Raw genomic sequence first — 22,127 nt, 5'->3', positions numbered from 1 at the left:
ACTAAGCCTGCTGCGCCACCCTGGCTTCCCAACCTCAAGCCCAGGGCTTGGTTTCTACCAACATATTGCTTCCCCCCCCTCCCCCGCAACCCCTCTTCATTGCTGAGGGCCTTCCAACCCCTTCTCCTTTGGCAAGACAGGCACCTTGGCTACCGGAGTGGAAGGTAATAGTGGGTTTATTTTGATTCTGATCCCCACTCCCAGCTTTAGGAGGGAGGGGCGCTGGCAGCCGCACTTGTGACAGGTCCCAAAGGTGAAGGCAGTGAGTACGGGAGAGGCTGCAGCCCCACACCAGGCCGGTGTTCCCCTGGAGCCATACAGAGCTGCCGAACTGCCATGGGTATGGGAGGATTTCAGCCAGACCCCAGACCAAACCCCTCTCCCTCCCCCTCCCCCACAAAAAAGCCAAGCTGCGTTCCAACAGCTCCGTGATCAGGCAGCTCCTGCTGTTTAAAGACACCTTCCAAAACCCTCATGGGCCTTGGTTTGCAGACAGGCCCAGCCCCTCTCGTTGGGCTCTGATGCACTGTTTGAAAGCAGACAGGCATGGTGAGGGAGGGCCCCTAGTTCTTGGCAGGTTAGCAAGTCCTTCAAGCTGCAGGCACAGCTCCCTAGCTGTCCCTTGGGTGGCCCACATCTAGAGGGTCATGGAAGGGCCAAGGCAGGAGGCCTAGAGCTCCCTTTTCCCCATGCAACAAGGGAGAGGCTAGCAAGGAAATCCCCCCACACCCACAGCCAGGTGTCAATACCAGGGTTGGGGAATGAGAGAAATGCTGCAGGAAATCCTAGCTCCAAGAGATGTGCTTAGCCCACAAGGACAGGAGGACCTGGCTTGCAGGTGGGGGGCTAAGATGCTTCAGAGGATGAAGTCTGCTGCTAGGTGCTGTACTTCAAACGCCCAGAGGCCCTGAGCCCCACACTCACTCACACTCCCCACCCCCGGCCCTGGCCAGCCATCACATAGCCAAAAACCCTGGCTGGCCCTGGGCAGGGGGCACAGTCCAGGGGTGCACAGGGAGTAGACTCAGGCTGGGCACAGCGGAGGCATTGTAACCCTCTGTGAGGAGTCCAGAGGCTGGTAGGCAGCCCCCCTCCGCCCTGGAAGCGATTCCCCCCTTGTGAGGGGTTTGGCAAGAGCGGGGGCCCTGACCTGTGTCCCTCACAGGTGCTGAGTGGTACAGAGAAGAGCCCACCCTGCAGTCCTGGAGCAATCCTCAGAGAGGCAGGTAGAGGGAGTACTCCGAGTGGGCCCATTTCTTCACCGGCTTGCTGGTCCTGCCGATCATGGGCAGCTTCTGAGCGTAGCGGGACACGTGGCTGGGGCCATGGTGCTGGGGAAAGCAGGTCTGGAAGAGGCGGCCCTGACACCGCCGGCCCACCTGCCGCCCAGCGATGACAAAGCTGAAGTGGGGCTGCCCCTGGGGGGCGAAGCGGCACTTCTGGAAGACGTCGCGGACCCCTGGGCGATGGCCCGGCTGGCGTGAGGCACTCCGGGAGCGGGGCACGCTGGCAGAGCGGTGCAGGGCTGGCCTGCCGGGCGGGTACTCTGCCCGGGGGCTCTCTTCCTCCCGGGGGCTCACCGTGGCATTGGCAGTCAGCTGGGGCATCTTGCGCACCACGTCCCCTGCGCCAAAGGCCGGCTGCTCTTTCTTGGTGTCCAAGACCTTGGGGCCGGGTGGCATCGGCTCGGCCGCGTGCAGCCCCGAGCCTGTGCCGAAGCGCGTGGCCAGGCTGTCTCCAAAAAAGTCATAGAGCTCCTGGTAGGTCTCGTGCAGAGAAACGGTGGGCGGGTCGGCAGAGAAGCTGGTGCCCAGCTGGGGGCCCCCGCTGCCCATCTGCAGCAGGTGGCTGGCAATGCCAAAGCTGAACTCCACATGGGGGTCTTGCGCGGGGCTGAGCCAGGGAGAGCTCTCCCGCTGACAGCCGTCCTTACACAGCCTGTCCCCTGGGGCGGCTACTGAGGCAGCCGCAGACTGAGCCTTCATCTTCAGCAGCCGTTCCACCGCCACCTGGCAAAGGCAGAGCTGCTCTGCTCAGAGCCCCGGATCCTGCCGCACCCCCCGCCCTGTGCTCGCGCTGCCCATCCCCCACCTCCAGGGTGTTGGGGAACCTCCTTCACCCCCCTCAAGGGGAAGCCAAGTCACCCCCAACCCTCTTCTGGCAGCGGCCCCGTGTCTAGTCTGGCTGAGGCCAGGAGCTGGGCTGTTGGGAGAGGTGGAAATGAAGATCAGGGACTTGGAGGCCTCTCTGGAGACGAGGGGTGAGACTCACCAGGATGGCACCATACACCTTGTGCCCATCGGCCTTCACCTGGGCATTGGAGACCGAGTAGTCGTCCAGCACGGCCTGCAGGTTGGCCCAGTAGGTGGAGAGATGGGGGTAGAGGACTCGCTCCACAGCCTGGGGAAGAGAGAGCAAAGATCTCGCTCAGAAGGGCCGTCTACTGACTGGGCCCAAACCAACAGCCCAGCTGCTGCGGGCGAAGCTCCCAGCCTGGGGGAACTCAGCAGACCCCTCTGCCTCATGCCTGCACAGAGATGGGAGCAGGGCACAGAGCAGGGGTTACCGGCCCCTGTGGCAGGTCACCCCTTCCTCCCACGCCCCCCAGCATAGCGGGAGCCAGCGTAGCCCCCTCCTGGGACGGCATCACCGCTTGCTCTCCACCCCCTACCACACACACACCCCAGCCAAAAATCATGCAGGCTCGAGACCTGTCCCTTACCTTCCACCCCAGGGCATGCAGCCCTACCACTGCCCCATAATGAGAACAAAGCGGGCGCACCGGATCGGCCAGCACCTTCTGGAGAGACAGCAGGATCTGGTGGTATAGGCCGCTGACCAGGTCCCCGTGTGTCCTGAGGGAGAAGACCAAGCAGAGGCTGAAAACCCCTGGAGACGGGACTCATTGTGCATCACACCCAGGACCCTCCCTCCCTCGCTTGTGCTCCGTCAGCGTTGCAGGGATGGAAGACAGGAACCCATGCACCCTTGGGGCAGCGGGCCCCTGCCTGGGAGGACGAGGACAGCCCTGGACTCCGAAGGACACTCCCACCCACAGCTACACGACATGCTGGCGAGGGTGGGGGTGACAGGGATGCTCTCCTCCCCTGCAGACAGCACCAGAAGATGTGGCTGAGGAGCATGGCGGCGTAGTCCCGCAGCGTCCAGTGGTCATTGAGGGGGTTGATGGATGCCGCGAGGGGCTCCAGCACACAGTACATGACGCTGGCGATCAGGCTCTTGACGTAGGAGCCCAGGCACAGGTAGGGATTCTGGATGAGGCTCTTGGCAATGTGCAGCAGGCGGTTCAGCTGCTCCAGGTCATGGCTGACTGACTTCACCTGCGTGGGGAACGAAGCGAGCCAAAGCCTCAGCGCTGCCGGAAGGAGGGCCTGGGCCGCCCCAGGGGAACCAGAAGCTTGGGAGGGTCTCTTGGCCACACCCCACCCTGCTACCCGGGTAGGTCACGTGCCCCGAGGGCTCCTGCTTCACTCACCCCGCTGACCACGTAGACGAAGTACGGCAGCAGGGCTGCAATCTTCGAGTTGCTCTGCAGGTCCTGGAGGGCAACCTGGTGTAGGGGAGAAGTGTCAGATTAGGGGCAGAGGACCAGGCACGGCCCAACCAGGAATCAAATGGAGAGCACCACAGGTCGGGGGGGTGTCACCACACTCCGTCAGGTAGCTGCTCTCCCTTAGTCAGCTCCATCCACAGAGCCGACAAGCCTTCTGCTGTCTTCTTGAGCCAGCCAGAGCTGGTGGGCTGACCACAGGCGTCAGAACGTTCAGGGGTCCCTTCCCTCTGGGCTGCATCAGTAGCTTCCAGAGAGGCTGGGGCTTGGCATTTCGTGGAACACCCCAACCCCTTTCCTGGCCTGTTTAAGGTAAAGGCACTGATCCCCAGCCCTCACCCACCTTCATTAGGTGGGGATCATCCCCAAGCACAGCTCGAGTTACATGCTGGTAGTACTTCAGCAGGTCATCTGAGAGTGTGGAGACAGCACTGGGCACTGCAGGAGAAGCCAGGAAGGTGAGGGTTACAGGAGTGCAGTGAGGACCCCTCCAAAGCACCAAGGTTCCCTACAAGGTAACAGCAGTCTGAGCCCCAGTACAGGGAAGGGACTTGCCATGGGGCATTGTTGAGAAAGGAGATGGCAGAAGCGGGGTGGAGGTGGGCAGGCAGGAAGGAGGAGGGGCAGAGAATGACCAGGGAAAACTCTCCTATGAACAGACTGGAGAAAAGTCTGGGACAACGAAGGGAGATACGACACTTCTGTTCTCCCAATCTTCTAACACAAGGGCAAGAGGCCAGGCACTGCCCAAAGGCAGCAAAATTCCTAACGGATTCCACACACTGCAGGATTGACCTGCCTGTCATAGGGTGGTGCAGGGGCCAAGAACTATGGGAGACTTAGTGGGACTGGATATGTATCTGGTTAACGAAGCAAGTGAGTGAGGTAGCAAAGACCTGGAAAGGCAGCAAAAACTCTTGCTTCAGGGCTTCGTTTGAGAACAACATAATGGAGTAGGACGTGATCACTGTTAGGTCTGCAGGGTAGCAACTATCAAGTATCAGAGGGGGCGCTGAGTTGATCTGTACGTTCAAAAACAACAAGAAGACCTGGGGCACCTTGTAGACTAAGAGGTATTTTGGAGCATCGGCTTTCCTGGGCAAAGAGCCGCCTTGTCAGATGCATGAGTCTGTCTGGACTGTGCCTGGCTCAGGGGGGTCCCAGTCCTGGATGGGGCCTGTACAAGCAGCTGCACTACAAGAGGGAGATAGGGCAGGGGAACAAATGGGCTGCTGACAGTTCTCACCAGCTCCCTGCGGTTCCAGATTTCCTTTCCCATCCAGGTAAGAGACGTGAACTGCAAGGCAAGCACAGATGCTGTTAAACTACTTGGCTGATCTCTCCAGCTTCCCCAGGGCCAGGATGCTCCCGTTCTCATGGGCAGTCTGGGCAAGAGCTCTGTGCACCCGTCACAGAGCAGGGGGCATTGAACCCCACCTAGTTACCTCCAAGTGGTTTCCCTGAGGACAGCACATCCAAGCCTAAGCTACACATTAGGTGCAGGTCCAGTGACCAGCAGCTTGGACATGAGCACTGCCTGGACCAATCTGCAGGAGAAGCAACACTTGTCTTGCCTGGCTGAGCAGTGACTAAAGGAGCCAGGTAAGCAATCCTGACAGGGAATTAATTATCCTCCCCCAGGGGACTCCACTGTGCCCTGCTATGGTGGAGACAGACAGTTCCCAAGGTGAAGGAACTGAATGCCCATTGTTTGCAGACACGGGAAGGGCTGGGAGCCCTGTAATTTGGGACATTCAGAGCTAGGCTGCCCAGAGCAGGCCTGCAGGAAGAAGCCCAGAGAGCAGAGCAACCCCCTCATGCACACACACCTCTCACGGCTGTCTCTGCACAGCCCTTGGGGAGGTTGGTGGCCAGGGCCAGCTCCACCAGGTTGATCTCACGGTCCTCCTGGAAGTAAAGTTCCCCTTCCTTGATCGCACGGAAGGGGAGCGGGTCCTGGGAGCCATAGCCGCACACCGCCTGCAAGGACACCAGCCACTCACTGCCCGCCCAGGCCAGCCACCGCCGCAGCGCCCGGAGGCAGCTGCCACCATCTGGCGCCCTCCCCAGGTGCAGGGGCGGCAGCGAGCAGCAGGAGGCAGGGCTCGGCTCCCCGCCGCGTTCGCTCACCTCCACGCTGCTCCAGCGGAGGGCGCGGTTGAAATCCTCCACCGTGAGCTTGCGGCGCTTGGTGTGCTTCAGGAACTGCGCGCTGTTCTGCGGGGACAGCGACGTGAGGCCCCGTGGCAGGCGGCCCGGGGACATCACATGGCTGCCCCGGGGACACCGCCCCACCCAGCCCGTCCCCATCCCCCCCGCCCCGGGGACACCGCCCATCCCCATCCCACCTCCACCCTGGGGACACTGCCCATCCCCGCCCATCCCCATCCCCCCCCCGCCCCGGGGGACACCGCCCATCCCCGCCCATCCCCCCCCGCCCTGGGGACACCGCCCATCCCCGCCCCGCCCTGGGGACACCGCCCATCCCCGCCCATCCCCCCACCGCCCTGGGGACACCGCCCATCCCCGCCCATCCCCCCACCGCCCTGGGGACACCGCCCATCCCCGCCCATCCCCCCCCCGCCCCGGGGACACCGCCCATCCCCATCCCCATCCCCCCCCCCGGGGACACCGCCCATCCCCATCCCCATCCCCCCCCCCGGGGACACCGCCCAGCCCCGCCCATCAACATCCCCATCCCCCCCGCCCCAGGGACATTGCCCCGCCCATCCCCATCCCCATCCCCATCCCCATCCCAACCCCAACCCCAACCCCAACCCCAACCCCAACCCCGGGGACACCGCCCGCCCACGCTCCCCCCTCCCATCACCCCTCCCATCACCCCCTGCCCGGGGACAGCAGCCTGGCCAGGCCCGGCCGCACCTGGGCCGCCTCCCGCAGCCGGTAGCACACGTCCTCCGCCAGCAGCGCGGCCACCTCGTCCGTCAGCTCCAGCCCCGCGCTCTCCGCCATCAGGCGCACAGACTCGCGCGGCAGCTCCACGAAGCGCCGCTCCTCGCGCTCGGACATGGCGGCGGCGGCGGCGGCGGGGGAGGTGGGGGGGGGGTGACCGCAGGGATCACCCGGCAACAGTCTCGGCCCGCTGCGCCGCCAGCCCCGCCCCCCCGCTCGGGCCAATTAGCAGCACGGCCATCTCAAGCGCCTATTGGCCACCGTGCACATCCATCCAAACCTCTGGGGGGCGGGGCCTCGGGGCCGCCGGGGGTGTGCCCGGCTCGAGAGCCGCACTGAGTCTGCGCGTGCGGCACGCGCCCCGGTTAACCCGCCGGGCGGACGCGTTCGCTCCGGGGTCGCGTTGTCTTGCTGCGGTTTCGCTGCCCCCGGGAGTGGCGCAGGCTGCTGTTAATTCGGAGTAACTCGCAGCGGAGGGTTCCCTGGTGCAGCCACATGTCGGTCGCCGTGCAAAGCACATTCCCACCGGGCACTGGAAGCACCAGTGGGCAACCTGTGGCCCATGGGCCCCTCGTGCACTGGGCACCAGTGCCCAGATTTGCTGTGCCGCCCTGCTCCCGCCCAGCACGCCCTGAGCACCTCGCATGCCCTTCTTGCAGCTGTTCAGCCCGGGGAGGGGAAGGTGTGAGAACAGCAGGAATCAGGCAAATCTCGGTGCTCTGGAAGTGCTGCAAGCCGGGGGACGGGGAAGGGCGGGGCTGCAGTGCAGGAGAGGCATAGGGCGGAGGGGGCTGCCCAGGGACCAGCAGTGGGACATGGGCTGTTTTGGCCTGAAATGAAAAAGGGCCACTAATGTGGCCCATTCACAATTTGTGGTTGCCCATCGCTGGTTTAAACGGATGGTAACAGCTAGTTCAGCTCCCAATCAAGAGAGCGATCCTGGAGTCGCTATAGAGAGGTCTCAGAACCAGTGCTCTGCCAGGAGGGCAGGGGACAGGATTTGATGACCTCTTGAGGTTCCTTCCAGTTCTATGATTCCATGAATGCAGCAGCAAAAACCGAACAGGTTAGGAACCATTTGAAAAGTGTTTGCATCTCATGGAGCAGGTCTTTGCCCATGAAAGCCTATGCTCCAAAATATCCATTAGTCTATAAGGTGGCACAGGACTTCTCATTATTTTTGCAGCTACAGACCAACCCAGCTACACCTCTGATATTTGAAAAGTGATAGATAATAAGATGGAAAATATCGTCTTGCCTCTGCATAAATCCATGGTACACATCATGTTGAATACTGCCTGCAGATGTGATTGCTCCATCTCAGAAAAGATATATTAAAATTGGAAGTTTCAGAAAAGGGCAACAAAATGATTAGGGGGTATAGAACGGTTGCCATCTAAGGAGAGATTAATGAAACTGGGACTTTTCAGCTTAGAAAAGGGACAACTAAGGAGGAGTATGATAGAGATTTATAAAATCATGACTGGTGTGCAGAAAGTAGAGAAGGAAATACTATTCACACCTTATAACTCAAGAACAAGGAGTCACCAAATGAAATTCATAATCAGTAAATTTAAAACAGAAGTACTTTTTCATACAAGGCACAATCAGCCTGTGCAACTTCCCACAGGATGTTGTAAAGGCCAAGAGTATAAAAGAGTCACTGGAGCACTAAGTAATTTTTGGCGGTTAGGTCCATGAAGGGCTATTAGCCAAGACAGCCAGGGATGGTGTCCCTAGAGTGTTTGCCAGAAGCTGGGAATGGGTGATGGGGGGTTGTCAGTTGATGATTACCTGCTTGGTTCACTCCCTCTGGGGCACCTGGCATTGGCCACTGTTGGCAGACAGGATATGGGGCTAGATGGACTGTGGTCTGACCCACCGTAGGCCTTCTTATGCCAGTTTGGGAAAGCATTCTTGTTTAGGAAGCACTTGAGCACGTGCATAAATCCCATTGACTTAAGCATGTGTTTAATGAGAACATACTTCTGGGCTGACCCGAGGAGTGGGTTTAAGCAGTAAATTGAAAACTTCAGTGGAATGATTTCAGAGGGGCCAGATCCTGGCTGCTCTGACATGGACTTTTTGCTTGTTTTTTGAAAGACTGAGATGAGAAGACCAAAGTCTTCATGGGCCATTTCTGTAGTGACCATATATTGCAGCCCTCTGGGTAAGGGGGAGGGGCAATGACGTACTATCAGGGCTGCCAGCAGCCTGGCGGTCAACACATATCCAGGATACCCGGATCCACACAAATCCCAGCACCTCTGTGTCCCTACCCCACGTTAGCTTTACCTTAAATTCCTGCTTCTGTATGACAGGACCAACAATTCCACTAGCAACAAGGGAATGGTGGTTACTGTACGAAACAAATTGTAAACTAGGGCCTGCACTTAATTACAGCGCACAAGGACCAGGATCCAATGAGCAAGTGGGTACAGGGTGCCTGAAGTCAGGCCTGACCAAAGTGTAGATTGCTGTAGCTACAGAAGCAGGTCAGCCTCCTGTGTAAATCCGCAAGGGCCCAGCACCCTGCAACTCAGCCAATCGGGCTCAATGGCTTATTGCAGCTACACTGAAACCATCTGAGTAGCCCAGTGTTAAATTGCATACTGCTCTGCAGGGCTGTGCTTGAAACCACACCCTGCTGTAGCTGTCCCCATCCCTGCCCAGCTTATCTTCTCCCAAGGCTCTGACTGCCCTTTCCCTTGCACCTGATTTATGCGCACCCTAACCATGCCCCTACAAAGTCACTAGACCTCTGCTCAGCCTCTTCCTGCCACTGACCAGAACCCCAGAAGGAGGGTGTTGGACAGGGAAGTGCTCAGCAACTATTTCTGCTCCTCCCTTCAATCATGCATCCAGCATTCTTTTGGGCTCCCTACACGCCTTTCAGTAGTGGGCATGGGCTGGAGTTCTCGCTCATTGACCCACTCCACTTCTCTGCCTATGGCCCTATGTCCTCAGTCCAGTCCCTGGTTTTTATTAGCTGTCCTCCAGTAGCACTTAGACCCCAGCTTTCGCTGCTCATCCTCTTGGGCTTAACGAAGGGGGCTTGTGCCTGCCCACCTCCCAAAACTCAGTAGGTGCAGTGAAGGGACCTGCCCTTAGTCTGTCAGTTCAGCAAGGACATTTTCACAATCTGGAATTTCCCCTACATGCCTCTGATGAAGCAGGGCTTTGCCCCTGAAAGCTTATGCTCCAAGAAATGTTCATCTATAGGGTGTCACAGGATTTCTCATTGTCTCTGAGCGTAGTATATCATTTTGCTTAGCTATACAAAGCAGCCTCCCCAAGAGCATCTGGTTGTATTATACCAAAGCGTACGCTGCTCTTGGTACCATCCTTGCAGCACTTTCTGGGGTGGCCTTGATTCCAGTGGCCTTGTGCCAATTCTCCATAGAAAATTCTCCTGGGAAGTCAATGTTCGGTTATCTTAATGATGTGCCCAGCTCAGCACTGTGGAGCTTTTAGCACCATGGCCTTGATGCTTATGACATTTGACCATCGGAGAACCTCCAGGCTGGTAATTTTCTCCTGCCTGTGACTCTCCGTATGACAGACTGCTGGCTAAGAGTGAGCCAGAGCTCTACCACGCCAGCTGCAGCAGAAAGGGTGTTTGGAGCTGGCTGAGTAAACTCAAACCTCTTAGGTAAACTAGGCACAGCTGACAGTGTACTGCAGCCCCCTGGGTAAGGAGAGGCAGTGACAATATTATACCCTACGTAGGACTGGCTGACGGGGGAGGCAGGCTGTGCTCCCTTGCTAGTTGCGTGAGTTGTCACCAAGCCGCTGTACGTAGAACAGCAGTGGGTCTCTTCTACACCTGCATCATGGAACATAAGCCATCAACAGCCAGTTGCTAGTGCCCGGACCTGGGCGATCTTCCCAGTTCTGACCAGTGTCCCTGTCGTTTTAGTGTCTGCTTTCAGGTCTCTATGCCAGGCGTGAAATGGGGGCTGGTGCTTTAACTCCCTTTTGGCTTTCATTTCAGCACGTCATGCTCCCTTGGGAAGAAGCCCCTTTTAGTCCCAGGAGTGCAATCGGTTGAAATGTCATTCACGTTTCTGTAGCTGGGATTGATTTCTGGGCAGGGGGTGCTAACCCCGCCCCCAAATCTCCTCCTTCCCCATCCACGCTTGGGACAGTCATGGTAGAGCTGTACATAGAACAGAGGTGGCGAAAACCAGGCCTGGGGTCCAGATCTGGCCTGCCAAGCCTTCCTCTCTGACCTGCCCTGTTGGTGAGCAGAGTGTGCATATTTACAGTCAGCAGCATGTGTCCAGCTGCCCCTCCCGCAACCCTGGTCTGGGCCCTAAGTGTTGTGACTGGTTCAGGGGTTCTGGCTGCAGCTGAGCTGCTCCTCCTTTAGCTGTGCAGAGGGGGGAAGCGGGGAATGCTGAAGTCAGGATGTTCCCCTGCCCTGCCTCTGCAGAGCAGCGAGAGGAAGATGCAGCAGAGCTGCTCCACTCTGCAGCATGGATGGTACCTGACTCAGGACAGCAGAGTAGCCACTCTGAAAATTACTGCCCACTCGGCTCTGGAAGGTGGTACGAACGGAGACAGACACTAAAGTCATGGGTGGCTCTTTTGAGCCCACAAACCATTCAGAAACCAAGCTGAGGGGCCTCAGCATGAACCTGTTTTATGCTCCATGACAGAGGCAGCATGCGCAAGGCCTCGGGCTTTTCAATACGTCACTTGTATGGAGCCCAGACCTCACAGCTGTCAAGAAACACAAGCACAAAAGCATCCTGAAGTTTAACTTTTGTTGAGAGGGTTCTGGTGTGGGCTTTCAGGAGCTTTCTTAATGACCAACCAGTATCTTGTTTGCAGTCTCTCTGTGAAGAGACCATCACTGGAGACCGTGCTGCTGGACAGGTAAAACTGTCAACTTGCTTTACTTGGCTTTCACTTCTCGGTACGCTGGGGGATACGACCGGGGATGGCGAAGCTGACTGATGGAACACCGCCGTTTCCTGGAGGCTCTTTGTGAGGTCAGTTCTGATGCTTCAGCGAGGCGATCTAAGGTGCACTGGTGATCTCCCTGTCTGCACTAGGAAGCACAAGCAGCTGCAGAATGCTTCTTTCAGCAGTAGCTCGGTTCCTTTGGTTTTTGCAATAAAGCCTTGTAAGATGGGCAAGCGAGTGGACGTGTCTGGATGACTTAGTGGGGGTTGATCCTGCTTTGGGCAGGGGGCTGGACTAGATGACCTCCTGAGGCCCCTTCCCACCCCGTGGTTCTGTGTGAGAGGTATATGCCCTCGTTGAGCCTGTTTGTAACATGACTGCACAGACCAGTGTTAAATAAGAGTACTGTACTGGAGGACTCTGCTTGAAACTAGCAAGACCCCGCACCCCCATCCCTGGCTTTGTGAAGTCCCTCTGGCCTGGTGCACGCAGGAGACACACTGGGGAAAAGGAGCTATATCCCTTCTGGACACTCCCTCCCACCCATGCTGCCTCACCTGCTTTCCCCTGAGTAGGAAAGTTGCTGGCACTAGAGTCCCTCCCCCAGCCCCATAACCTATGTCACTTGGGGAAGGCGCCACCTAAACTGCTAGGAGGGGACAGCCAAGTTCCCCATAAGCTACGGAGCTGCACAGCATCCTGTTCAGAGCTGGACTTGCTGCGGCTGTCCTCTGACCCCACCCCTGGAGCGGCCACCATGCGGGGAGGCACCTCCTCTAGGCTTTGGTGTTGCCACATGGGGAGTTGGGGGGGTGGAGTCTCTCCCCCCGTTGCCCCAGAGAAAGTCTACACCACAAACCCCTCCTCGCCAGCCCCACCCCAGCGCCCTCAGCCCTCCCTGCATTGCACAGGCACCAATACCAAGGCGATGTGCCGCACAGCCCGCGTCGCACACCCCCTCCGAAGTGGATGTGGAAAAAAAGAGCGGGGGGCAGGCCAGGGCACAGCCAGCTCAGCCTCGGGCAGGGGAGCACTTTCGCCTGCTCAGAGATGCCTCTCTCGCAGTCCTGTCCCTTCCAGCACACCCCCTCGAGCCCGCTTCCCATAAACCGCCTGCCGGGGCACAGGAATGAACAGCAGGGCTGAACTGCCAGAGCCAGGCCCCTCACTGCCTGGTCCACAACTTCTCCCACCAACCTGCAGCAGGTGCCAACTGTATTAGACTCACCCTCATACCCACTGGCCCTCAGGGAAGTCGCGGCCCCACTCGGGTGCATCCGATCCCAGTGACTGGGGAGCCCGATGGGCGGGGGAGAGCAGCAAATTCACCGGGCAGGGAGATGAGAAGTTTGTGTCCAGCTGGGGCCTATCCGCTCCCCACTCAAGTCAAGATGTCAGCCATCCCGCATCCCCGGCAGCGGGACAGGCACAGCTCAGAGAGGCACCGGGCTGGGCCCTTTATTCCCGTCCCAGTCACCAGTACAGACACAGAAAAGAGCATCTAAAATAGCACCCCTGGACTCAGGGCACCGTCATGGCTGTCACTGCCTCCCTCCCCGGCTGCTCGGCCCATATACCGCTCCACCATTCTGGGCAGAAAGCCCTGCAGAAAGTGATAGAAGTCCTGGAACAGGGGGCCCTGCTGGGGGGCTGGGGTGAAGCACAGGAGGGTCCGGGTGTCCTCCTGGCCCCCACCCAGGCGGGCACAGGCTATGAATCTCAGCAACGGCTCTGGCCCCCTGGAATCTCCCTCCTGTTGGATTATGGCCTCTGACACCTTCTCCTCCACCTCCAGGGATCCAGCCTCCTGCTCCGCGTCTGGCTGGGGGGTGCCCAAGTGCCGGAGCTGGCGCCGGACGCGGCGCCGGCCCAGCCAAACACGGTGCCACAGAGCACAGCTCCAGCTCTCACACTCCCACTCCTCTGGGGCTGGGCCCTCTGCTCTCAGCCTCTTCTTAGCTGGGGAGACAGCCAAGCTGCCCCCCTCGTCAGACCTGGGGTGCTTGGAGCCCGCTGTGGGCTGCTCCCCTCCCCCTCGCTCTGGGGGCTCCTGCCCCAGGAACTCGCCTGCAGGCCCCGTGCAGCTGCACTTCAGCACGTCCTGCAGCACCCACGTGATGGCAGCACACACCTTCCCAAACCAGCAGCGCCGGAAGTCCCTGGCCTGGCCCAGCTGCTCCCGGCTCCCAGGGGAGAGTGCCGTCAGCGTCAAGGGGATGCTGATGAGGAGGCCGTCAGGGCCCAGCTCCCCAGCCTCTGGGACCCCCGGCTGGAAGAGCCGCACCAGCCCCCAGGCCTTGCCCTTGCTGGATTTGCGCTGGTACTGCAGGCTGCGACAGTACTTGGCTCCGTCCCGGCAGCAGCGCTGGAACCGCAGCGCTGTCTTCTCGTTGACGTTGGCTGCCACGTTGTGGCTCAGCTCGAAGGGATCCTGCACGTTGAAGGGACCCAGCTTGAGCCTGGCACCCGCCTCTGTGAGCAGGAAGCTGGGCAGGGGCACCGCCCGGCCCTCCCGCAGCGAGATCACGCAGCCAGCAAAGTCGTGGTCCCCAAAGACACGGAAGAATTCAGCCAGAAGGGAGCCTGCAGCGAGATGCAGACAGCTGAGAGGTGGGCGGCTGTGTGGGGTAAGCCCAGCTGTCAGGTCAGGCCTTTCCCTCAAGCCGGATGGTAACGGCTGAGGCCTTTTTAAGCCTGCAGCCATGTTAGAAGAGCAGCAGCCACGGGCCAAGAAGCAGAAGTCACATCCCATCAAAATTACATTCACACAATGCATTACTGGCACCTCTGTCTTACCAGTGCCCATCATCACCCGCCAAACAAAGATCTTACCATGGCAGGAGGGGCAACCCCATTTGATTGGTTTTTGTCTCTACAATTAGCCGCCTGATTGAAGACAATCACAACTGTGGTTGTAAAATCTGTACTTCTGTGGTTCTGTCTTGCGGCTCCCTCCTTCTCTATTAATCTGGATGTCTGTCTGATTCTTTTGTTTGTATGTTGAATAATTTTTGCTCAGTGTCAATTAACGGTTGTTGGGGTGTAACTGACTGAAGAACTGCTTTAGAGGTTAGGATTGGTTAGAAAGTTGGTTAATATTTTAATAAAAGGACTGGTGAAGATGAAGGCCCCTCGGTGGGGGCAATGAAATTTCATAACAGGGGGGCGTAGCATGATCAGCTCCTGGGTCTCAGGCTCATCGATCTCCTTAAAAAGGTTGAAATCTGTTACCGATTTTATGTCCTTGTATTTGCACTTATACACTGATTCATAACGTTTTTACATTGTGCAGACTTATTTTCTGATAGGGGCCGAAAGGGCTTTTTCCCCACATGACCGTAACGAAAATTGCTGTTGGTTTGGATTACATTACAGAGGTGTATTGGGGGGAGGGGCCTGCTAATTGTAGGGACAAAAATCAGGTCCTGATGTAAAAAGTTTGCTCTCCCCTGGGTTAAGGTACAACTAAGCAAAACTCAAGTTTCTCCATATAAACCAGGGTACAAAAGGGAGTTCTTTGGCACCAACTCCAGGACCCAGCCTCAGAATCAGAGCTGCCAGATCACATTGTGCAAAGCTGGAGTCCCCAGATGATCTGATCCTGTCTGGTTCTCTAGGACTGTTCATCTGCTGTACTGGGAGTGGGGCGCATCCAACGCTCAGCGTGTGTGTTCTGTTTAGGTGATTGCTACTAACTAGAAGTTAAGCAGGATACTACCATGTAAGGCTCTTTCACCAGGAAAAGACCCTGTAAACCTGCAAAGGTGAGCTCTGAGTCCACGGGGAATGGGAATTTGCCCCAAGTCTTCCGAGGAGCAGAGCCTGGAGCCCACGGAGAGGTAATATTGGGCGTTTTATACCACAGCCCTAGGAACTGGGAAAGGGTGGAGGTGACTAAATAAACCAGGTGATGTTTTCAGCCCAGTGATGTGTAAAAGTGGGCTTTGGAGTCAGCGAATGCCGGAGAATTTTGCACGGCTAACTCAGGGTGGCCAGAGGAGAGCCAGGTGCGCAAGACGCAGGGTGATGGTGGGGAGACAGGAGCTCTGTAGAGTCATGAGAACACAATGGCACTGGGCTCTCAGCCTGCAGGACGTATAGGGAGCTGGAGAAGGAGAAATTCTTTTCTCTCTTTCCTTCCCCCAGTGGTCCCAAGGAACCTGCCCACCAGGGCTGCCAGCAGGGGATCTGGCTGGCTGGATGCTGGGGCAACAGCTCAGGAGAACACTCATTCATCTCTCCCACCCCAGAGCACAACGGGAAGAGACACCACCCCTGGAAGCTGGGACAATCACATGTCCTTTTCCCAAGCGTCCTCCTCCCAACCCCCTCCCAGGCAGGCAGGATGAGCCCCCCCGGGCTCAAGTGGCAAGCCCAGGTATATGCTGCATGCATGGGGAGGAGGGTTGTCCTGCAAGCCATCACCCCCACTCCCTGTGGCACTCACACAGACTCTCCGTGTTGGCGCTGGGCTCCAGCTGCGATGCATCCTGGGGGAAGCTGCAGTCCCAGCCGTCCACAATGGCCTTGTCCCCATCGCCTGGGGAGGAGACAGAAGTAGCGATGAGGAAGGGCCGGGTACGACAAACACTGCCCCGGGGGCGCTGGGGACAATGCAGCAAAGCCAGCTGGGTGCCCTGCTGCGTGACGCCTACCTGTCAGCTCCCTGAGCTGGGCCAGCGTGGGCAGGGCTGGGGGGCTGCGTGTCTGCAGGAAGAACACCACCAGCAGGGTCAGCGCGTAGTTGTTGAGAAGCGGGCCGCCCCCAAAGGGGTTTCCTGAGAGGAGATGGGGCTATTAGACAAATGCATGGGGATGTCCCTGCCCCCAAATCTTAGCCTCGTGCACCCCCCAACCTCAACCTGTTTGGAGACCCATGAAGTCCAAGCAATGTACCCCCATGCGGAAAAGGGGTCAGGGGAGGCCTTACCCGCCAGGGACTGCTGCTTGGCCCAGTAGCGCAATGCGTAGACCAGGGGTTGCACCCGCTCATCGGCCTCTGTACAGAGCTGCAGGAAGCGCGTGTTGCAAAGCGCCAGCCTGTCAGGGAGATGGGACGCATTGGGGGCAGCAGCAACACCCCCCCCACCTGCCATCGAGGCCCCCCCAACCCTCGCCAATTCGCACTCCAGAGCCCACCCCCACAAAGCCAAGGGCAGCCCCTTGCGCATTTGGAGCTGGTGAACAAGTCTCGGACGTGGAGCCAGGATACTTGGTATCTCCCCAGGGCGGGGTTAACAGCTACCTATGCACCCTGTCCAGAACGAACAGTCTAGATGGGAGAGATACCAAAGGAGCTGCCCTCTTCCCCACCCCCCACATACACGCCAGGCCTATGGGCCCTGCTTCCAGGCTCTGTACCTGTTGTTGATGGAGATGTCTCCCAGAAGCCCCGAATCTTTGTGGCAGAACTTGACAACAGGGCGGCGGGCGCTGGGCACCGCTTGGACGCTGTGCACGCCTGGCACGCACTTCCGCAGCACAGCTGCCACCAGCTCCAGCACCTCGGGCACCGTGGCTGTTGCCAGATCAATGTCACTCAAGATGGAATCCTCTGAGTCAGAGTCCAGCCCTGCCCCCTCCTCGGCCTGCAAGGGGGTGCACTTAGTGCCCAGCACCCATCATGCCCCCCACTTGCAAAAGCCCCTGGTACCAGTGCCTCCCCGATTCTTTCAGGGTTCCCTGTTACCAGCCCTGCTCACCTGTGCATCCTGGGGCGCCTTTGCAGACGCTTGGAAGGTTTTTGTCTTCTCCAGGTCCAGGAATAAATCCAGGTCACAGCCATGGATGTCAAACCCATTCACTGAGGAGCCAAAGGGGAGGATGGCACACCCTGCATGCACACAGGGGGCAAAGGTCATAGCAACCGCACATGGGGCAGGGACAGGCATGCGCACAAACCAAGCTGGGACTTACCAGGGAAGAACTCTGAGAAAACCTCCTGGAACAAAGTGACCAGTAGGTGTCGCAGCCGCCTCTCGCTCTCCGAGAGCTCAAACAGCTGCACTAGCTGTGACATCTGGGCATCCACCTGATCATGTGGCGGGGCAACACCAAACACCCTTATCAACATGTGCCTGGGATGACAGAGCCCCAAACCCCACCCCCATCCGCCTCAGAATCCCCATCATCCTTCCTCCCCACCAGGCCAAGCCCTGGGACCACACAGCCCAACCCCCAACTCCAGGAATCATCCCAGCCTCATACACCTCAGAACCTCCTGCATACACACTCTAGGGGACTGTCTGTCCACCACACAGCTCAGCAGCCACCCTTGCACCTGGGTGTCAGGACAGGCCCCAAGCCCCCATCCATACTCACATCATCAGCCTGGCACAGGACCTGGGCCAGCTTTTCAGGATGCAGTTGTTCATGGTGGGCGGATCTCTGCTTCTTGGGAGGCATGTACTTGAATTCCTTCTTCTCTCTGGGTTTCACCCGCAGCCTCTGACCCCCCAGGCAATGCTGAGACTGGGCCAGCACCTTCTCCATGACCTCCTGGTTCTGCAACTCTACAATAGCATAAACCCCCTGTAGGCAAAAAGCACAACCTGTCAGTAGCAGGGAACGCCTCTCCTCTCCCCCAGGAAGTCCCTGACCTAGCCACAGGACTCACCTTGTCTTTGTCCATCACCACACTGGCCACGTCTCCAAAGGCCTGGAAGTACTCACTCAGCTCAGGGGCTGATGTACCCTTGTGGAAGCCACTGACAAAGACACTACGCAGCTCCTGATCTTGACGCTTGGCACGCAAGCTCTCCAGCCGCTGGTGCTTTTTTCCCCGCAGGTGATCATGTAGGCTAGGCTCTGCAGGAGAGGTACATGCAGCTCAGGAAGGACAGGGAAATGCCAGGACAGAGACAAGCTGGGTTTGGAAGTCAGGCTGTTCTCAAACTACCACTCTCTCAAATATTGCCATCCCTGACGCAGAAGCAATAGGTACGCGAAAACCCCCACATGGTGATCTCTGGCCTAACACATACGCGTGCAGTCTGTGACCCTGGACCTAGATGGAGAGCCTGACACCCACAATACTGCTTTGTTTGCCAGAACACTAACCCTGCATCCCTCAACATACACCCCAACACTGACTGTGATCATGACCTGCGCAATGACTGGACACCAACCCACCCAGGCTATGATCCAAAGGTGCCCCCTCCTCCCATCGACTGTGACCTTTGACCCCAGGACTAGACTTCCCACGACCTTTGCCCCGAGTGGTGTCATGAGTCCAACTCTGCCTCTGCCACCAGCCTCTAATCTCGGGCCCTGCGCGCCCCACACGCTTCACCCCCGGCCCAGACCGACGCCCAAAGCCAGGGCCCGCTTAACAGCACACTCCCCACCCCTGGGTGACTCGAGACCCCAGTGACCCTCCCCCCCTCACTGTTAGCCGCAGTCACATGACAGAGGCGACAACGGAAGCCTCCGCGGGGCAGCGACTCCACATCCGGCTCCATCGCAGGCCAAAACTCCGCGCCACCGGAAGTGTTCCATCCCTAGTTTGCGCTACCCTGAAAGCACATCCGCCGGAAGTGCCCAGCTAGGAAGCCCTCCCACCGGAAACAGAGGGAACCAGTATAAGTTCCGCCGGAAGCGGTCCGTTCCATTTCCCTTCCCCAAGGTAGGCGGTGTTAATTCGATAAGCGTGGGTAACTAGGGGCGGTGCCGTAGTTACAGTCACGAAGGGGCTCGCTGATTGGCGGGAGCTGTCTTGCGCAGGGTCCGTGGAGAACTGGCGGCGGCAGCCGCTGGCTGGGAAGGACGTGGGGACCCTGCGGTCTAAATATCTCCGGGCCGGCCGGGACCCCTTCCGGCTCCACCCTCCTGGCCGGGGCAAGCAGCGACCACCCCCGGCTCCTCCTCCCACCCGCGTGAGTAGGGACCCCGCTCAGGGACACGTGCGGACCCGGCTTCCCAGGCAACCCCCTTCCTGCGCCTCTCTCCAGCCCCAAACACCCGCGGCCCCGTCCCGTCCCGTGGGCAGGTGGCGACCCCCGGGCGGCCGCACTGCCCCATGGCGCTGTACCTGCTGGCCCAGCGTGCCCATGCCCGCCGGCGGCGGCGGGTGCCCCAGGAGCGGGTGTTCAAGCCCCGGATCCAGTTCCTGAACATGCCAGAGGAGCAGGTGATGCGGCGCTACCAGCTCAACCCCGAGATGATTCGAGACCTGTGCCACGCGCTGGAGCGCGACTTGCAACCCTCAACCGGCCGCAGCCACGCTCTGCCTGTTCACGTCAAGGTGACGGCCGCCCTCAACTTCTACACCTCGGGCACCTTCCAGACCCCAGCAGGCGATGCAGCTGGCATCAGCCAGGCCAGCATGTCCCGCTGTGTCTCCCAAGTCACAACCGCCCTGACCCGCCGTGCCAAGGCCTACATCCGCTTCCCCTTCCAGCCTCGGCAGCAGGACCGCACTAAGGAGGAGTTCCTGCGCATTGCTGGTTTCCCCAACGTGCTGGGCACGCTGGGCTGCACCCATGTGGGCCTCAAGCCCCCCTCAGGTCATGAGAACCTCTACCGCAACCCCCTGCACTTCCACTCCATGAACATGCAGCTGGTGTGTGATGCCCAGGGCATGATAACCCATGTGGTGGCCGAGTTCCCTGGCTCGGTGTCAGATGCCCACATCCTCAGCTGTTCCAGCCTCAGGACCATCTTTGAGGGGCACCAGAACATGGATGGCTGGCTGCTGGGTGAGCCATGGCCTTGGGGCCCCTCCCTCTGTTGGTGGCTGCACCTCTTGGCTGTCCACCACCAAAGTAGAAGTGCAGAGTAACTAAGGTCCCAGCCCCTCACCACAGCTCTGTCTGCACCTAGCACCCAGGGATGAAATCAAGGTTACCTGTCCCAGCGGTGAGCCCTTGTCCAAGCTTCACTGGTGAGATTGGCCAAGGTCATTCCAACACAGGTTGCGTGGTGAAGGTTCCATGACAGCTTCAGGTCACCTGCATACCCTGCCAAGCGCAGCGAGCCCTGAGGGCGTGTCCACCCCCAAGTTCTGGCATCTGTCTCAAAAAAATCCTGTCAGGGATAGGGGAACACTATATCCCAAAGCCTGGCAAAATAAGGCCTGTGGGCCAGATCCAACCCCTGGATGCAGCAGAGGGTCTCAGGCAGGCTTTCTGCCAGCCCTGCCCCCACACGCCACTCAGAAAAGCTGCTTCAGGACCTTGTTTTACAAAAGCTTCAAGCCCAAGGGGGTGAGAGGCTTCATGCTGTGCCCAAATCCCATTGGCTGGCTTCTGGCCAAGGGGTGCTTCCTGTTTGGTGCACACACACCCCTCAGTCTAGTAGCAGCTATTCAGAAGCACATGGCCCTGCCAAGGCTGGGCAGGTGCGGAACCTGCCTGAGAAATTGGCTGGGCTGCTGGTCAGGGGCCACCTAGGTAAGTCTCCTGGTCAAAGTCTACTTCTGACACTCAGCCCCACCCCCATGAAAACACTCTGCTGCTCCTCCTGAACCTCACCCTCCTGTTCCAGGTCAAATCTCTGCACCCATCATTTGCCCTAGATCACAACCTTCTTCACCCCATCTCCCTGCCACACCTCCTCCTACATTCCAGTCCCTTACTGCAAGTTCCATTTTGCACCCAGCCTCCATCCCAGATCCTGTACCCTCACAATCATCATGTAAGAGTGCGCCCCTTGCCCACTTACCAAATTCTTGGTAGTGGCAACCCCTCCTACAACCATCAGAATTATTGCCCACCCCTGCTAGATCTCCATAGGCCCTTCCTTCATGGAGACTTGCAACCTCCAGGGTGCCGAAGTGGGGGAGGGGCCCTCATTATTTCATTCCCAAGCCCCTTGAGCCGGCTCCTGCCCCTCAGTGGAGCTGGCATTCCATGGACTGGAGAGGGCCTGTCCTCAAGGCAGGAGCCTGCTCTGAGAAGGGGTGGGACAATCAGGGAGAACCTGTCTGCATCATGTAACCGTGGTGTCTGCTTCTCCACAGGGGATGGCGCCTACCCCCTCAAGCCCTGGCTGTTGACACCGGTGAAAGCGGCAGGGACCGCAGCTGAGCAGCAATATAACATAGCACACATGGCCACGCAAGCTGTGGTGGGGCGGACGGTGAGGGCACTAAAGGGCCGGTTCCGGTGCCTGGACTATGCTGGGGGGGTGCTCCAGTACAGCCCCCTCAAGGTCTGCCACATCTTCACAGCCTGCTGCATCCTGCACAACATGGCTGTGGGATGGGGCCTTCCCATGCCTGAGGGTGTAGGGCTGGATGCTAAGCCACCAGCCCAGGCCTCTGACCACTCTGAGCCCTACTCCCAGGAAGCCCACTGCCTGCAGCAAGAACTTATCACAAGGTACTTCAGCTGAAGAGCAGCCCGTGCCCCTGACCTTCAGGCATGTGGGAGGGGGGCAGGGGGATACCGTTTTGAAGGAAGGGCAAAGCTCCCTGGGCTAGACTAAGGATCACAGCCCGCTCCCCGCCACCTCCCTGCTTGGGGCTGATGTGGAGTACACCCACTCCCTAGCCAGGCAAAGAGCAGGCCTCTGTTTGTGCAAGACCCTTCCACAGAGAGGTCAGCCTCTAGGATCCTACCACATCAGGGAGCGCTCTGGGCGGCTGCAGCCAGGGCCCCAGAATAGCCAGTCCCAGGGTGGAGGAAGCAGTTGATCGGGCAGGCAGTACAAGAGGTGCTCTCTTGGGTAGCCACACAGATCCAAGGGCGGACTGGCCCTGGCACCTCTCCTCCACTAGGACATTAAACTACTG

General features: G+C 58.8%; 2 protein-coding genes across 3 annotated transcripts; both read right to left on the bottom strand.

Moving 5' to 3' along the window:
* Nucleotides 1–151: 151 nt before the first annotated feature.
* On the bottom strand, nucleotides 152–6,612 carry TAF6L (TATA-box binding protein associated factor 6 like). The gene is made up of 10 exons (XM_075005175.1): nucleotides 6,455–6,612; nucleotides 5,702–5,788; nucleotides 5,401–5,551; nucleotides 4,818–4,868; nucleotides 3,915–4,009; nucleotides 3,497–3,571; nucleotides 3,121–3,341; nucleotides 2,723–2,855; nucleotides 2,272–2,400; nucleotides 152–2,009 (listed from the first exon to the last, which is right to left on the bottom strand). Exons 1-10 carry the CDS (start codon nucleotides 6,599–6,601, stop codon nucleotides 1,215–1,217), a joined length of 1,884 nt encoding a protein of 627 aa, XP_074861276.1. The 5' UTR covers nucleotides 6,602–6,612; the 3' UTR covers nucleotides 152–1,214.
* A 5,755-nt stretch (nucleotides 6,613–12,367) lies between these two features.
* On the bottom strand, nucleotides 12,368–20,392 carry TUT1 (terminal uridylyl transferase 1, U6 snRNA-specific). Of its 2 annotated transcripts, none has more exons than XM_075004815.1 (10): nucleotides 20,241–20,392; nucleotides 18,012–18,202; nucleotides 17,717–17,926; nucleotides 17,312–17,426; nucleotides 17,098–17,228; nucleotides 16,757–16,983; nucleotides 16,326–16,435; nucleotides 16,051–16,173; nucleotides 15,843–15,935; nucleotides 12,368–13,978 (listed from the first exon to the last, which is right to left on the bottom strand). In XM_075004815.1, exons 2-10 carry the CDS (start codon nucleotides 18,024–18,026, stop codon nucleotides 12,897–12,899), a joined length of 2,106 nt encoding a protein of 701 aa, XP_074860916.1. In that variant the 5' UTR covers nucleotides 18,027–18,202; nucleotides 20,241–20,392; the 3' UTR covers nucleotides 12,368–12,896. The 2 variants fall into 2 exon arrangements, with proteins under 2 accessions (XP_074860916.1, XP_074860915.1); XM_075004814.1 differs by lacking the exon at nucleotides 20,241–20,392 and adding an exon at nucleotides 18,783–18,884.
* Nucleotides 20,393–22,127: the final 1,735 nt, after the last annotated feature.

The sequence above is a fragment of the Carettochelys insculpta genome, chromosome 11, assembly GCF_033958435.1.
Source record: "Carettochelys insculpta isolate YL-2023 chromosome 11, ASM3395843v1, whole genome shotgun sequence".
Lineage (NCBI taxonomy): Eukaryota > Metazoa > Chordata > Testudines > Carettochelyidae > Carettochelys > Carettochelys insculpta.
Note: the sequence above shows the minus strand (reverse complement) of the source record. Positions and strands in the feature narration are given on the sequence as shown.